The sequence below is a fragment of the Gorilla gorilla genome, chromosome 7, assembly GCF_029281585.2.
Source record: "Gorilla gorilla gorilla isolate KB3781 chromosome 7, NHGRI_mGorGor1-v2.1_pri, whole genome shotgun sequence".
NCBI lineage: Eukaryota > Metazoa > Chordata > Mammalia > Primates > Hominidae > Gorilla > Gorilla gorilla.
The window spans coordinates 32,010,207-32,028,077 of NC_073231.2; the positions used below are offsets into that span (position 1 = coordinate 32,010,207).

The 17,871-nt window shown below is 37.1% G+C and overlaps 1 protein-coding gene across 3 annotated transcripts in view; it reads left to right on the plus strand.

The window, feature by feature from the left end:
* Window positions 1-14,270, plus strand: part of ESCO2 (establishment of sister chromatid cohesion N-acetyltransferase 2) — a 36,551-nt gene extending 22,281 nt beyond the window's left edge. For 2 of the 3 annotated variants that reach the window (XM_004046828.4, XM_055348294.2), the window contains exons 8-11: window positions 1,340-1,429; window positions 2,045-2,188; window positions 8,923-9,098; window positions 12,671-14,270. In XM_004046828.4, the coding sequence (XP_004046876.1) occupies window positions 1,340-1,429; window positions 2,045-2,188; window positions 8,923-9,098; window positions 12,671-12,803 (543 nt within the window). In that variant the 3' untranslated portion in view covers window positions 12,804-14,270. The remainder of the gene's footprint in view (window positions 1-1,339; window positions 1,430-2,044; window positions 2,189-8,922; window positions 9,099-12,670) is intronic. The other variant, XM_055348295.2, reaches the window with a different exon arrangement.
* The last annotated feature ends 3,601 nt before the right edge of the window (window positions 14,271-17,871 follow it).

Here is a 17,871-nt window from a genome sequence, read left to right on the forward strand (position 1 = left end):
GGTCTGTTGGAATACCCTGCCGTGTGAGGTGTCAGTGTGCCCCTGCTGGGGGGTGCCTCCCAGTTAGGCTGCTCGGGGGTCAGGGGTCAGGGACCCACTAGAGGAGGCAGTCTGCCCGTTCTCAGATCTCCAGCTGCGTGCTGGGAGAACCACTGCTCTCTTCAAAGCTGTCAGACAGGGACATTTAAGTCTGCAGAGGTTACTGCTGTCTTTTTGTTTGTCTGTGCCCTGCCCCCAGAGGTGGAGCCTACAGAGGCAGGCAAGCCTCCTTGAGCTGTGGTGGGCTCCACCCAGTTCGAGCTTCCCGGCTGCTTTGTTTACCTAAGCAAGCCTGGGCAATGGCGGGCGCCCCTCCCCCAGCCTCGCTGCTGCCTTGCAGTTTGATCTCAGACTGCTGTGCTACCAATCAGCGAGATTCCGTGGGCGTAGGACCCTCCGAGTCAGGTGTGGGATATAGTCTCGTGGTGCGCCGTTTTTTAAGCCAGTCTGAAAAGCGCAATATTCGGGTGGGAGTGACCCGATTTTCCAGGTGCGTCCGTCACCCCTTTCTTTGACTCGGAAAGGGAACTCCCCGACCCCTTGCGCTTCCCAGGTGAGGCACTGCCTCGCCCTGCTTCGGCTCGCGCACGGGCGCGCACCCACTGGCCTGCGCCCACTGTCTGGCACTCCCTAGTGAGATGAACCCGGTACCTCAGATGGAAATGCAGAAATCACCCGTCTTCTGCGTCGCTCACGCTGGGAGCTGTAGACCGGAGCTGTTCCTATTCGGCCATCTTGGCTCCTCCCCCCTTACCAAGGTTTTTAAACCCTTTTCAGTACCATAATACTTCAGTATCATTCAAACACTAGGGCCACATGCCAAAGCACTATGCTGGGGGTTGAGATTAAAATAGTTGTAAGACTGCGCCCATCTGTGGTCTTGTCAAGCATAAGGGACAAACGTATAAGGACTTTTACTTAGCCTTTTCTTGGAATTTGGCTCATTCTTCTACCCCTCCCCTACCTGCCCACTGGTCTTGAACTCCTGACCTCAAGTGATCCACCCACCCGGGCCTCCCAAAGTGCTAGGATTACAGGTGTGAGCCACCGCACCTTTACCTCTTTACCTTGTTTTATAGTCATATACATGTCTTCAGATAGGATATCAGCTTGTTGAGGCCAGATACCTGTTTTAGGCGTCTTTTATTTCTCTTCCCACATTACTTTTAGTTGGATTTCATCTTCTTCTTTTTATATCTATTATTGTTTAGCCTTTTGTCTTCTCCACATCAAATTATTTAATGTTGGTTTTTTTTCTCTTCACAAATTAAACTGTGACCCTTTTGTTTTCCTTTGGCAGGGTTGGAAGAAAGAACGTGTAGTAGCAGAGTTTTGGGATGGGAAAATCGTGTTGGTTCTGCCACATGATCCAAGCTTTGCTATCAAAAAGGTATGGAACGTTATCTTTTTATCTCTTGCCTTTCCCCACCCCCAAGAAATCAACCTATGTTGAAGTGCACACTGCCTTTGCTGACAGATAATTCACTTGGGTACCTGCTTAATGATTACTTTCATAGCAATTTATACAAAACTAAGAATTGTAGGACAAAGGAGTAAAGAAGGCAGATAAGGCTCCACAGCTTATCTTTTATATTCATCTTTCCCTTGTGAAAGATAAACTAAGCTTTCAATGTTGAGAAATTAATGGCCCCCAGGGTCTATTTCTTATATTGGTGTTGCCTGTGTTTCTGAGGTTGGATGTTTAGCCACCGTGAATAATGAATAAAGCTAAAACAAATCTGTTTTAATGCTTCCTATTCCTTATCCCTCCCAGGTGTCTCAATTTCTGCTGAAAGTGATCTTTAAAATAGGTTCTTAAAACCTTGTTTCCACAGTAGCAGCTACATGCATCAATAGTGAAATAATTTTGGAGGTGTATAAATTTTAGAAATAGAAATTAAAGAGGCTAAAGTAACAGTAATCATACATTCTGTGTATATAAATATGTATAGTTTCTATTGTACTTTTTAAAACATTCACCTGTCTTGGTTTTTAAAATCATTAGGTAGAAGATGTCCAAGAACTTGTTGATAATGAATTGGGCTTCCAGCAAGTTGTTCCTAAATGTCCAAACAAAATAAAAACTTTTCTTTTTATATCTGATGAAAAGAGAGTAGTTGGGTGTTTAATTGCAGAACCCATCAAACAGGTATGGTATATTTCTTTTAAATTATTGGCATAATTTGCAGGCAAAATAAAGAAAAGTTGGGAGAAGTCTCAGCATTTAAAATTGCTACCATTAATGACATTCTTCCTACTGAAATATCCTTGACCTAGTGGATAATTGAAGTTATTTATTTCTATTAATATTTGGAATTTTGCTTTATATAAACAGGATAGGTAAGCCAGTCTTTTATGTTCATGTAGTCATTTCCACAGCTGGATTATAAAGTCTAGTGATTTTAAGTAAGCAAATCTATAAACCGAAGTTTTTAAACATGTGGCTTAGTGAAGGTTAATATTTTTGGCAAAATAGTCATTACTTATCCCTTAATTAGAATCTAATTTAGGTACTAATTAGCAATGTTCTAGAAGACATATAGTTTCTCCTTGTGTCATTAGAAGTTCGAGAGAAAAGCAGGTTGTTTGTATTTTTGCCAGTATAAGTGATCAGTTTGGCCTTTTCCTTCCCCCTCAGCTTTATTAAGGTATAACTGACAAAAATTGCAAATATTTACAGTGTACATGTGATATTTTGATATAGATAGGTATACATTGTAAAATGACTAAATCAAGCTAGTATAGCTATACCTCACATACTTACCAACTTATTGTGATGAGAACATTAAATCTACTCTCCTTGCAATTTTCTTTTTCTTTCTTTTTTTTTTTTTTCTTTTTTTGAGACCAAGTCTCACTCTGTTGCCCAGGCTGGAGTGCAGTGGCACGATCTCGCCTCACCACAACCTCCACCTCCTGGGTTCAGGCAATTCTCCTGCCTCAGCCTCCCAAGTAGCTGGGACTACAGCCACATGCCACCGTGCCTGGCTAATTTTTGTATTTTTAGTAGAGACGGGGTTTCACTATGTTGTCCAGGCTGATCTTGAACTCCTGACCTCCTGATCCGCCTGCCTCAGCCTCCCAAATTGCTGGGATTACAGGCATGAGCCACCGCACCCAGCCTTTAGCAATTTTCAAGTATACATTAGCTGCAGTCATGCCATACAATAGATCTGCAGAACTTACTCATGCTAACTTAAACTTTGTACCCTTTACCAATGTTTCCCCATTTCTCCCATCTCTCACTCCCCCAGCCTCTGGCAACCACCATTCTACTCTGCTTCTATGAAGTCAACTTCTTTAGATTCAGTATGTAAGTGAGATGTTGCACTATTTTTCTTTTTTGCTTGACTGATTTCACTTAGCATGATGTCCTCCAGGTTCATTCATGTTGTTGCAAATGTCAGGATTTCCTTTTTAAAGGCTGAATAGTATTCCATGTGTATATGTACCACATTTTCTTTATTCATTCATCCATTGATGGACACTTAATGTTGATTACATATCTTGGCTATGAATAATGCTGCCATGAACATGAGAGTACAGATTTCTCTTCAACATACTGATTTCAGTTCCTTTGGATATACACTCAGAAGTGGGATTGCTGCATATGGTAGTTGCATTTTTATAGTAATCATTCTAACAGGCGTGAGGTGATCTTGTTTTAATTTGCATTTCCTTGATGAATTAGTAATGTTGAATGAGCATTTTTTCATATGCCTGTTCCTGATTTGTATGTCTTCTTTTGAAAAATATCTATTCTGGTTCTTTGCCCATTTTTTAATCAGAGTATTTGTTTTCTTGCTATTGGGTTATTTATATATTTTGGATATTATCCCCTATTGTATATGCAAATTTTTTTTCCAGTCAATCAGTAGGTTGGTTGGTTTGTGTTTATCCACTCTGTACTATGCAGAGACTTTTCAGTTTGATGTTACATTTATTTCTTCTTTTATTGTCCACACTTTTGGGGTCATAGCCAAAAAATTATTGCCCAGACCGATGTCAAGCTTTTGTCTCATTTTTTTCCTTATAGTTTTACAGTTTCAGGTCCCTCATTTTAAGTCTTTCATCCATTTTGAGTTGATTTTTGTATGTGGTTTGAGATAAGGCTCCAATGTTATTCTTCTGTTTGTGGATATTCATTTTTCCCGACACCATTTATTGAAGAGACTGTGTCCTTGCCCCATTGTTTGTTCTTGGCATGTTTGTCAGACACCAGTTGACTCTAAATGCCTGGATTTATTTTATCTGTTTTGTTCCATTGGCTGCTGTGTTTTTTAATGCCAGTAGGAGTGCAGTGCCCCTCGGCTTTACTCTTTGGTCTAGGTTGCTTTGGCCGTTTGGAATCTCTTATGGTTCCACAAGATTTTAGGACTGTTTTTTGTATTTTTGTGGAAATGCCATTAGAATTTTGATAGGGATTGCATTGCATTTGTAGATTGCTTTGGGTAGTATGGACATTTTAACAATATTAATTCTTTCAAGCCATGAACACTGGATATCCTTCCATTTATGTAGATATTCATCTTCTTTCATCAGTGTTTTCTGGTCTTCAGTGTATGGATTTTCACCTCCTTGGTTAAATGTATTCATAAGTGGGGTTTTTTATGCTATTATAAGTGGATTGTCTTCTTGATTTCTTTTTAAGATAGATCATAGTTTGTTTTTCCTGTATAGAAACATTACTGACTTTTGTATGTTGATTTTGTATCCTGCACCTTTTCTGCATTTGTTTATTCTAATAGTTTTTTTGGTGGAGGCTTTAGGGTTTTCTGTACATAAGTTCATGTCATTTGCAAACAGATGATTTAACTTCTTCCTTTAAATTTGAACGCCTTTCTTTTTTCTTCCTAATTGCTCTGGCGAGGAATTCCAGAACTATGTAGAATAGAAATGATGAGAGTTAGCATCCTTGTCTTGTTCCTGATTAAGAGGAAAAGCTTTCAACTTTTCATTGCTAAGTATGATGTTAGTTGTGGGCTTGTGATATATGGCCTTTAGTATATTGAGGTACATTCCTTCTGTACCTAATTTGTTGAGAGTTCTTATCATGAAAGGATGTTGGATGCCTTTCTGTATTGAGATGATCATATAGTTTTGTTCTTCATTCTGTTAATATGGTGTAACACATTGATGTGCATGTATTGAGCCATCCTTGCATCCAGGGATAAAGTCCACTGGATCATAGTGTACTATGCTTTTAATGTGCTAGTTTGCATCTGTTTATCAGGGATATTGGCTGGTAACTTTTCTTGTAGTGTCCTTTTCTGGCTTTGGTATCAGATTAATCTGGCCTTGTAAAATGACTTTGGGGGTATTCTTCTTCAGTTTTTTGGAAGAGTTTGAGGATTAGTATTAGTTCTTTAAATATCTGGTAGAATTTAGCAGTGATGTCATTACAGATGGGCTTTCTTCCTATGATGCAAGTTTTTTTTTCTTAAACTGATCGAATCTCCTTTTTATTGGTTAGTTTAGATTTTCTGTTTCTTCATGATTCGGTATAGGTAGGTTGTATGCTTCTAGGAATTTATTTCTTATAGGTTACCTAATTTGTCGATATATAATTATTCATAGTCTCTTACGATCCTTTGTACTTCTGTGATAATCAGTTGTAATGTCTCCTCTTTCATTTGTGATTTTGTTTAGTTGAGTCTTCTTTTTTCTTAGTCTAGCTAAAGGTTTGTCAGTTATCTTTCAAAAAACCAACTCTTCATTTTGCGAATCTTTTCTATTTTTTGAGTCCCTGTTTAATTTATCTCCACTGATCTTTATTTTCTTCCTTCTACTAACTTTGGGTTTTATTCTTCTTTTTCTAATTATTTGAGGTGTAACGTTAGGTTACTTGAGATCTTTCTTCTTTTTTTATGTAGAACTGCTTTTGCTGCATTCCATAGGTTTTGGTATGTTGTGTTTCCATTTTCATTTGTCTCAAGAAATTTGTCAATTTCCCTTTTAATTTCTTTGATCCATTGGTTGTTCAGGAGCATGTGGTTTAATTTTCACATATTTGTCAGTTTTCTACTTTTCCTCCCGTCATTGATCTCTAATTTTATACTGCTATGAATGTTCTGTGTGCACTTGAAAAGAGTGTGCATTCATTCCGCTGCTATTGGATGGAATACTAAATGTGTTTCTGTTAGGTCCATTAGGTCTGAAGCGTAAGTTCAGTGTTTACTGGCTGAACTCAGTGGCTCACACCTGTAATCCCAACACTTTGGGAGGGTGAGGCAGGAGGATAGCTTGAGGCTAAGAGTTCAAGAACAGCCTGGGCAACATAGTGAGACCCTGTCTTTACAAAAATTAGCCAGGCATGGTAGTGCATGCCTATAGTCACAGGTACCTGGGAGGCTGAGGCAGGAAGATTGCTTGAGCCCAGGAGTTCGAGGCTGCAGTGTGCTATGATCGCACCAGTGCACTCCGCTCAGGGCAATAGTGAGACCCTATCTCTTAAGAAAGAAAAAAAAAGTTCAACATTTCCATATTGATTTTCTGTCTGGACGATGTATCCATTGTTGAAAGTGGGATCTTGAAGTCCCCTACGATTTTGTATTCCTATCTATTTCTCCTTTCAGAATCCTAAATATTTATATATTTAGGTGCTCCAATGTTAGATGCATATGTATTTACAACTGTTTTATCTTAATGAATTGACCCTTTCATTATATAATTACCTTCTTTGTCTCTTGATGGTTTTTGACTTAAAATCTATTTTGTATGATGTAAGTGTAGGTACTTCCTGTTATCTTTCGGTTTCCATTTGCATGGAGTATGTTTTTCTGACCCTTCACTTTCAGTCTATATGAGTCTTTTGTAGGCAATATTTAGTTGAGTCTTATGTTTTTTTCCATTTAGCCACTCTGTGTGTCTTGATTGGCAAATGTATTCTATTTACACTTAAAGTAATTATTGATAAATAACGATTTACTATTGCCATTTTGTTTTGTTTTCTGGTTGTTTTATATGTATTCCCTTCTTCCTCTCTTGCTGTCTTCCTTGGGATTTGATGATTTTCTGTAGTGGTATGCTTTGATTTCTTTATCTTTTATGTATCTACTATAGGTTTTCGCTTTATGGTCGTGAGGCTTACATAAAATATCCTATAATATAACAGCCTATTTTAAGCTGATAACAATTTATATCACCTACAAAAGCTCTGCACTTTTTTTCCCTTCAACATTACTAATTTTACAGTTTACATCTTTTTATGTTGTGTATTTATTTAAGAGGTCTTTTCCTTCTTTGATCTCAAAGAAGTAGACTGTTATGTCCTGATAATAGGCAAGATGTAGCCAACTAACTGTTCTCTTCTACTCTCAGGTCAGAAACAATGTTGTGTTGTTCGTAATTAAAAACTAAATACACACCTGTCAGAAGGGTAACAGTAGGTAAAGAATTGAGACAATACCAAATGCTAGTGAGGATATGGGGAAACCAGATCTCTCACACCTTGTCAGTAGGAATGTAAAATATTACAGCCACTCTGGAAAAAGTTTTGAAGTTTCTTTAAAAACTAAACATAGGCCAGGCGCAGTGGCTCACACCTGTAATCCTAGCACTTTGGGAGGCCAAGGCAGGCGGATCACCTGAGGTCAGGTTGGAGATCAGCCTGACCAACATGGCGAAACTCCCCGCCTCTACTAAAAATACAAAAATTAGCTGGGCGTGGTGGTGCATGCCTGTAATCCCAGCTACTTGGGAGGTTGAGGCAGGAGAATCACTTGAACCCAGGAGGTGGAGGTTGCAGTGAGCGAGATCGTGCCACTGCAATCCAGCCTGGGCCACAGAGTGAGACTCTGTCTCTTTAAAAAAAAAAAAACTAAACATGTATTTACCATATGATCCAGCCATTGTTCTCCTGGGCATTTAAGTAAAACAAAGGAAAACTGATGTACACACAAAAACCTGTACAAGAATGTTAATAGCAGCTTTATTAGTAATAGCCAAAACCTGGTAACAACCAAAGTGTCCTTAAATGCTTTAGGTGAATGATAAGCTATGATACAGCCATATGATGGAATATTACTTAGCTATAAAAAGTAACAAAGAATTGATATACTTAACAACTTGGATAAGTCTCAGGGGCATTATGCTGAGTGGAAAAAAGCCAATCTCAAAAGGTCATATGGTATATGATTTCGTTTATATAATATATAACATTCTCATAGCCATGGGGAATAAATTGGTGGTTGTCAGGGACTGGGGATGGGAGAGGGGGTAGTGTGGATGTGACTATAATGAGGAAGAAGATCTTTGTGGTGACTCAATAGTTCTGCATTTTGATTGTGATGGTAGTTAAATGTATATACAGGTGTGATTAAGTGTCATGAAACTATACACACCATTATACCAATGGTAATTTCATGGTTTTGGTATTATACCAGTTATGGAAGATGTAATCATTGGGGAAAACTCAGGGAAGGATACATGCTCCTCTGTGGTGGTTTTTTTCAACTTCTTATGAATCTATTTCAAAATAAAAATGTTTAAGAAACTTGAAATGCCAACCAAATTTCGTAGTTAATAGATATAAATCTTTAGTGTTACTGGTTTCTTTAGGTGGTCATATATACATTTTAGGATGGAGAGAATGAGAGAGATTTATATACTTTATTAAAAGGAAGAGTCTAATGTTTACAATTGTTTAAGAGGAAAGTCTCATAATGTTATGGGACACACTAGAATGTGTGAATGTCTCAACACCACTAGTTTTTTTAAAGCATTGTGTGACTAAAGGGATAAGAATTTAAGAAATAGAAAATATTTTTTAACATACTTGGAGATATAAGTTAAATTTTTGATACTTATTTAAGGAATTTTTTTTTAAAGCAGTGTGAACTCATCTGTGGTGTTAGCTATAGATGCTTCTGTATGTCATTGCAGGCATTTCGTGTCCTGTCTGAACCAATTGGTCCGGAATCCCCAAGCTCTACGGAATGTCCTAGGGCTTGGCAATGTTCAGATGTACCAGAACCTGCAGTCTGTGGGATAAGTAGAATCTGGGTTTTCAGACTGAAGAGAAGAAAGCGCATTGCAAGACGACTGGTTGATACCCTCAGGTAAGAAATAAAATGGATCTAGATCCAGAACCTTAGATTCATAGCTTTCCCAGAACCTCTCGGCTTCTGAGCTAAAGGGAAGGATATTGGTAAGATACTTCAGTATAAATACTATCAAAGTCACGCTAAGGAAGGTATTGGTACTAGAAAAACCATACTAGATGTACTCAGTCTAGGGTGCAACATTCCAGGTCTGAAACATACTAGCCCCCTGCTTTTCAAACTACCTGTGCTAAAGGACTAGTTTAATTTGTCACAGACCAACACTAATAAAATAAAAATGGATTGCTAGAAAAAAATAGAAAAACAAAACAAAAATACAATCTCAAATTGTTATTAGACTTAACAGATGTGAAATTACGCTTCAATAAATATAATTAATCTATACAGAGTAAAGGTTTGAAAAATTACAGAAGCTGTACATGTTCATTGATAGTGACTAGATAATGAAGACTTGCTATAACTCATAAGCATAACTAAAAAAGTGGATTTGTGAGACAATCCATAGAACGAGAGAAAATAGTTGCAAATCATTTGTCTAAGGGTCTAATACCCATAAAATAATTCTTATAACACAATAAAAGGACAACCTAATTTAAAAATGGACAAAGAATTTCAGTAGACATTTCTCCAAAGATGAATTGCAAATGGTTAATTCAACATAAAAAGATGCTCAACATCTTTATCAGGGAAATCACAAAACAAAACCATAGTGAGATCCCACTTTATACCTAGTAGGATGACTGTAATCAAACAGACAAGTGTTGGTGAGGATGTAGAGGAAACTGAAACCCTTGTACATTGCTGGTAGGAATGTAAACTAGTGCAGTTGGTGTGGAATACAATCTGATGGTTTCTCAAAGTTAAACTGTTATGTGACCTAGCAGTTTCACTCCTAGGTATATACTCAAGAAAACATGTCCACACAAAACCTTGCACATGAAGGTTCATAGCAGGATTATTTATAAAAGCCAAAAAAGTGTAAATAATCCAATCTGTGATTAATGGATAAATGTGATATATCGATACAATAATAACAATGGGATGTTATTCAGCCATAAAGGAAATTCTGGCACACGCTGCAACATGGAGGAACCTTGAAAACATTATGCTAATTGAAATAAGTCAGTTGCAGAAGATCGCACATTGTATGATTACATTTACATAAAATGTCCATAAGAGGCAGGCAAATCCAGAGGCAGAAAGTAGATGTGTAGTTTCCAGGGACTGAGGAAAGATGAATGGAGAGCAACTAATAATGAGTACAGGGTTTGGGATGATAAAAATGTTCTAGAATTAGATAGTGGTGGTGACTGGACAATATTTGTTAATATACACAAAACCACTCAGTTGTACACTTTTAAAGGGTGAGTCTTACAGTATATGAGTTATATCTCAACCAAAAAAATGAGTCTCCAGTTTTAGTTCCCATGTACACACTTTGAACTGACACTATGTATTGATGTTTAAAGTTTCCAGTGTCACAAACAAGCCTGTTTGCTAATTTACCTAATCTAGGTTATATGGATGAGTTTCACAACACTTGCTCTCTCAATTTCTACACATATTTCATCGTGTAGATCATAGGTTACAAACCAGTAAGCACACTTTAACCAAACCAAAGACCACACTTTGGAATAGTTATTCAAGCCTCTTGCATTCTATGCCACTTTTAAAAAATAAATGCTGACACCATTATGGGGACCGGATCTTGGGCCATAAATCCTAGTCAGTCACACATACTTACAAAGGGGATCAGTAGGAAAAATTGGTATCTTAAAGATTTTTGTTTGATTAGTTATGAAATACTTTTCTATGTTTTATATTAGATATATAAATTTGGTATGAGGAATACCAGTATCTAACCTAGCTCTACCATATTATGTATTTAATTATAGTTAATATATTAGAAGCTTATATCTTCTAATTGAATCAAATTCTAAATTTTTATTCCGAAATAATTTCAAACTTACAAAAGAACAAGAGTAGTAAGAAGCCTTTGTCAAGATCTATTAAGTTCAATATTTACCTCATTTGCTTTACCATTCTATGTTTAGATAACCTTCCTGAATTATTTTGTTACATATATTACGCCCCTTTACCCCTTCATGCATTGGTGTGTTTTTCTTAAGAATATTCTCTTATATAACCATAATACAGTTATCAAATTTGGGAAATTTAATATTGATATAATGCTTTTATTTGACAGTCCATATTTCACTTTTGTCTGTTGTCTCAAATGTCCTTCATGGCATTTGTTTTTTTTTTTTTTTTTTTTTTTGCCCAGTATCACATTCAGCATTTAGTTTTCACGTCTCTTTAATCTTCATCTTCCCTAATCTGGAACAATTTCTCTGTCTTTTGAAATGGAAGAATTTGAAGAGTGCAAGTCAGTTATTTTATAGAATATCCCTCAATTTTGATGAATTCTTTTTTTTTTCTTTCACAAACAAGCTGTAGGAGATGTTGAATTCTTTTAACCATTTCCTTATTACTTTTAATCCTAAGGTAAGCAAGATCAAGGAGAGTTGTAGTCAAAATGCAGATTAGTTTTTCCCTTCTTAAAGCTCTCAGTGGATGTTTACATTGAAAAAAAATATATAGGCTGGATGGTTGCTCTTGCCTGTAATCCCTGTACTTTGGGAGGCCAAGGCAGGTGGATTACCTAAGGTTGGAAGTTCAAGACAATCCTGGCCAACATGGAGAAACCCTGTCTCTACTAAAAAAAAAACAAATAAATGCCAAATTAGCCGGGTGTGGTGGTGCATGCCTGTAATCCCAGCTACTCGGGAGGCTGAGGCAGGAGAATCGCTTGAACCCGGGAGGTGGAGGTTGTAGTGAGCAGAGATCGTGCCACTGCACTCCAGCCTGGGCGACAAAGTGAGACTCTGTCTCAATAAAAAAAAAAAAAAAATTTATATATATATATATATATATATAGTTACTGCTTAAGATTGATTTTTTTTGGTTCTAATTATCTTTGGCTTTTAATTAGCAATATGATCTTTTTTTTAATTTTTATTTTTTGGTTGAGTTGGAGTCTCACTCTGTTACCCAGGCTGGAGTGCAGTGGCGAGATAACGGCTCACTGCAACCTCCGCCTCCTGGGTTTAAGTGATTCTCCTGCCTCAGCTTCCCAAGTAGCTGGGACCACAGGCATGCACCACCATGCCCGGCTAATTTTTGTATTTTTAGTAGAGACAGGCTTTCACCGTGTTAGGATAGTCTCAACCTCGTGATCCGTCCGCCTTGGCCTCCCAAAGTGCTGGGATTACAGGCGTGTGCCACTGCGCCTGGCCTAGCAATATGATCTTATATTAGTTGCTCTTTACCATGGATATCCTAGAGTTAGGTGGATGGTTCCCTTTGCCTCTCATCAGAATTTTTTCTGGACCTTAGTTTTCTCATCTGTGAAATGATGTCATTAGACTTCTGTCTCTAAAATATAAGGCATTTTTTCACTTACTAAAAATAAGGTTGATTTAAGTCAAGAGTATTTACTTAAATTGTGCTCATGTTAATTAGAATGTTAAGTTGCTTCCATCATTAAATCATCTTTTCTTCTCTTTTAGGAATTGCTTCATGTTTGGCTGTTTTCTCAGCACTGATGAAATAGCATTTTCTGACCCAACACCAGATGGCAAGTTATTTGCAACCAAGTACTGCAACACTCCTAATTTCCTCGTATATAATTTTAATAGTTAAAGCTGATTTCAGTTATAAAGGAGTTACTATCTGGATAAGTTCAAAGAGCTCCTTATTATAAAATACAAACTATTTAATAAATATCAAAATAAAAAATACCGAGACTCACACTCATACACACACACACACACACACACACGTCACAGTTTTGTTCCTTATGAGTTGAAAAGTCAGGAATAAATTTGTTGAAAATTATCTGGGGATTCAAAGGAAAAATCTTTGGGTGATTCACTGATTAGCACTCTGAATGTTTAATTATGAAACTTTGTAGCTATAACTGGAAAATTACCTGACTCTTATGTAAGAGTATTAAATACAAAGTGATTTTTCTCTAGAAATGTGACCTGGTCTTTTATAAAGCACACTCTTAGACCAGGATTATCTAATGCCACATCAGAAGCAAACAGGCAAATTTAAACTTGGGCAAGTAATTTCTGTGCCCAATTTGTAAAGGGAATTCCTGAATTTATTTTTTTTTTTTAAATAGAGGCATGGGTCTCACTGTGTTGCCCAGGCTGGTCTGAAACTTTTGGGCTCAAGCGATCCTCCCAAAATGCTGGGATTACAGTCATGAGCCACCGTGCCCAGCTTAATTCCTGACTTCTCTATACAGAGTCTTCACTTGATAGGCACTCGTCTGTAGTAACTCAGTTTGAATATCTTTAGAAAATGTTTAGAATTTATTTGTAACAAGATGGTAAGGAATAAGATTATCCCATATGCATTTCTGTAGAGCAGAATTTTATAGCTTAATGTTTAATCTTTTTGAAAATAAATGTTTACCTGTCATCAGATTTAATTAAAATTATACTTAGTAATTGCACTATTAGTTAATTTTTGTTGTATGGAAATATTGGTAGTACTACTTTGGGAACCTGTTACTGACAATTGATGTCATTAACAAAATGCCTAGTTGGATTAGATGTTTCATTTTCTAATTTTTTGCTTGTTTAAAATGCACCTTACTTGTTCTGAGATACCTGGCAAAAAGTCTTTACAAAATGTATGGTAATAGAACCAAGGTTAGTAAATATACATAGGCTGGTGGATTAGAGACCATGGAACTGTGTAAATACACTTAAATGTTCACACATTTTTCTAGTGTAATTCTTGGATACTTTAAAAAGCAAAACATTGTTCAAATTGTTTTGATTCTGAAAAATCATTCAACTGCTAACTGGCAATAAGACTCTAGGCAAGTCGTTTTCCAGATTGTAATTATATGTAGAAACTATTCATCTGCATTCATTTTATTTGCCTGTAAGTTAACATGTTTCCAAAATTTAAAAGCCTGGGTCCCCAAAAGAATGTGGAAGTATTAAAATGTATGTAATTATGCAAACATTTTAATGCTATTTTCTGCACTTATTTCTTTTAAATATTTTATTTAAAATTTTTAATTAACATTTTGTTTGCTTAATGCTTTTGTAATGAATCAATTAAAATTCTTTATTTTATACAACTAAATCTGATTTTAATTATATTTTATTATGAAAATAGTATATGTTAAATAAAATTCAGATAATACAGAAATAGAGATTGCCAAAAGAAGAGGCTTCCCTTAATCCTGATTTGAGTTTAGTGCTTATTACTTTAGATTAACTAAATACATATGCAGTTATTTTGCATCTTGCCTCACTTCAGTATGTCTTAGATATGTTGTATTTCAAGAACTATTTCTATTTTAAATATTTAGCATGATTTGCTATTGATACTGTTGTCTTGGTTGGGTGTTTTTTGTTTGTTTGTTTGTTTTGTTTTTAATTTAAGTATAACACATACAAGAAGCAAGTGCACTGAGACGGTCTCAAAGCAACGATACCCTAATGGCAATGAGCACACCTACCACCCAGATCTTGGTTGGTTGGTTGGTTTCTTTTTTTCCCCCGCCCTGGGCTGAAGTGCAGTGGTACAAACACAGCTCACTGTAGCCTCGACCTCCCAGGTTCAAGTGATCTTCCCACCTGAGCTCCCTAAGTAGCTGGGACTACAGGTGTGTGTCACCATGTCTGCTTAATTTTTGTATTCTTTTTTTAGTAGAGACAGAGTGTCACCATGGTGCCCAGCCGGTCCTTAAGCTCCTGAGGCCCTTGAGCTCCCGAGCTCAAGTGATCCTCCCACTTCAGCCTCCCAAAGTGCTGGATTATAGGTGTGAGCCACGGCACCCAGCCAGATCTTGCTTACTAATACCTTCTTCCACAAAAGGACCTGGGGCTCTTTGGAGAAATGGCTCATTCTAGGGATAGGGCAATGAATGTACAAGATGAGCCTAGATCACCTTGTACATCACCCCTTATCTGCAATTTCGCTTCCCACAGTTTGTTACCAAAAATATTGCATGGAAATTTCTAGAAGTAAGGAATTCATAAGTTTTAAATTGCCCACCATTCAGAGTAGCCACAGTGGGTGATAAGTGCTCAGTTAAGATGGAAAAGGCATTAAATTTGTGGGCAGAAGACATGCACAGAAACATATTCCTATTGAGGGCAATCAGGTTCAGTACTGTCCATGGTTTCAGGCATTCTACTGGGGGTCTTTGTCATAAATTGTGCCAATATATGTGTATGTCTATTTCTGCCTGTGTATTCTTACTAATCTTATATAGGTTCTATTTATGCTAATACCAGACTGTGTTAATTGTAATATTAATGTTTGCTATAGTATTAGTACATGGTCCCACTTTTTTTCTTCAGTCTATTATTGGACTTTGCATTTCCATATACATTTTAGAATCAATTTATTCCACAAAAAGCTACCAACAACAAAAAAGCCTGTTGGGATTTTATTGGAATTGTGTCAGATCTATAGATCAATTTGGGAGGACTGATTTTTAGACTTGCTCAAGTATTGGATACTTTTTTTTTTTTTAGACGGAGTTTTGCTCTTGTTGCCCAGGCTGGAGTGCATTGGCACTATCTTGGCTCACTGCAACCTCCGCCTCCCGGGTTCAAGTGATTGTCTGCCTCAGCCTCGAGTAGCTGGGATTGCAGGTGCATGCCACCACGCCCAGCTAATTTTGTATTTTTAGTAGAGATGGGGTTTCACCATGTTGGCCAGGCTGGTCTTGAACTCTTGACCTCCAATAATCCACCCGCTTCAGCCTCCCAAAGTCCTGGGATTATAAGCATGAGCCAGTGTGCCCAGCTGTTACTTTTTTTTAAGCGATTGGGAAAAGTGTTTTAAGTTACATCTTGTTTGCTGATATATAAACTACAAGTTTTCTGTTTTGACTTTGTATTCACAATCTTTCTAAACTTATTTAATTCTAATTTATCTATTTCTATCTACATAATATCTGTGAATGAGTTTTCTTTCTTTTAGAATCTTACAGCTTTTATTTTTTGTTCTTACAATATTGCATTTCTAAGATTGCCAGTCTAGTACAGTGTTGAATAAAAGCAATGGTAGGGGGCATATTTGTTTCATTGCTGATAATAGGTAAAGTTTTCAACATTTTACTGTTAAATATAAGGTTTATAGTTTCTTTGTAGATAAATTTCTAATATTAAGGAAGTTCCTCTGTCTATTCCTAGGTTTCTAGGAAGCTCTCAAACATCTTGAACAGATACTCAGATTTTATAAAAAGTCTTTCTTCTATCTTTGGAGACGATTTTGATTTTTCTTTATTGTTAATATGGCGGTTACATTGTTCTTTGAATGTTAAAGCAATCTAGCCTCCCTGAACTAAATAAACCAAACCCAATTTGGTCTTGATGTTTTTCTTTTTAATGGTATTGGCTTCAGTGAACTAGTTTTCTTTTGGACTTTTCATGTGTTCTTGAATAAGATTGGGTATCTGTAGGATCTGTAGTAAAGGTTTTTTCACTCATGACATGTCTTTTTTCTCCACAGATGAGTTTTGCCTAGGGGTTTATCAATTTTGTTAGTATTTTTGAAGATTGGCATTGTTAATCCTATCATAGGTTTGTTTTCTATTTCCTGTAAGTTTTTTCCCCCCATTGGAAGGGAGGTACTATGGTCTGAATGTGTTCTACCAAAAATCGTTATGTTGAAACCCTGTTCCCCAAGATGATGTAATACCATCGTTAAGTAGTGTCTTAGGAAGGTGAATGGGTCATGATGGTGGAAGGAACCCTTAGGGATTAATGCCCTTATAAAAATAGAGGGTCGGGGAGCTCCCTTGCTCTGTGCACCATGTAAAGACACAGCCAGAAGGTGCCTTCTATGAGGATGCCCTCACCAGATACCATCTTGATCTTGGACTTCCTAGTCTCCAGAACTATGAGAAATTTCTGTGGTTTGAGGCACCTCGTTTATGGTATTTTTGTTATAGTAGTCTAAGACGGGAGGCTTGTTTTGTTTTTCCCAAATTCTTAGCTGATATATATAGCATCTTTTTATATATAGTTTTTATATGTAGCATTTGTCTAGTTTAAAATCCTTTCTAATTTTTATTCTAATCAACAGATTGTAGAAGATTAAATAGGTACCAGGAGACATGACAGAATCATCTTCAACATTTCTCAAGCAGCTGCTGATTATCTCCTTTTATGGAGGCATAACAAGCTCCTGGAGGCTTCTACAGATTCTAAAGGGAAAGATTTTCTGGGAGGTGAGAAAGCCACTTGAGAGAAGCCTATTTTGATTTACTAATTAATTCAGTGTAAAGGTAGTCCTGGGCACGGTGGCTCACGCCTATAATCCCAGCAGTTTGAGAGGCCTAGACAGAGGTTGCTCAGGAGTTCCAGAGCAGCCTGAGCAACTTGGTAAAACCCTGTCTCTACAAAAAATACAAAAAAAAAATTAGCCAGGTGTGGTGGCACACACCTGTGGTCCCAGCTACTCGGAGTGGGAGGCAGAGGTGCAAGGATCACTTGAGCCTGGGAGGTTGAGACTGCAGTGAGCCATGATTGCCCCACTGTACTCCAGCCTGAGTGACAGAGCAAGACCGTGTCTCAAAAAAAAAAAAAAAAAGAAAGCCCTCAGCCAAGTCACATGTTGCTCTTTTGAGAATCAGGCAAATGTCCAAAAAGATAACATCTGAGACTTAGAGCAAGTTCTAGAACAAGAATAAAAAAAATTTTCTTCCAGTTGGTAGCAGATTGTC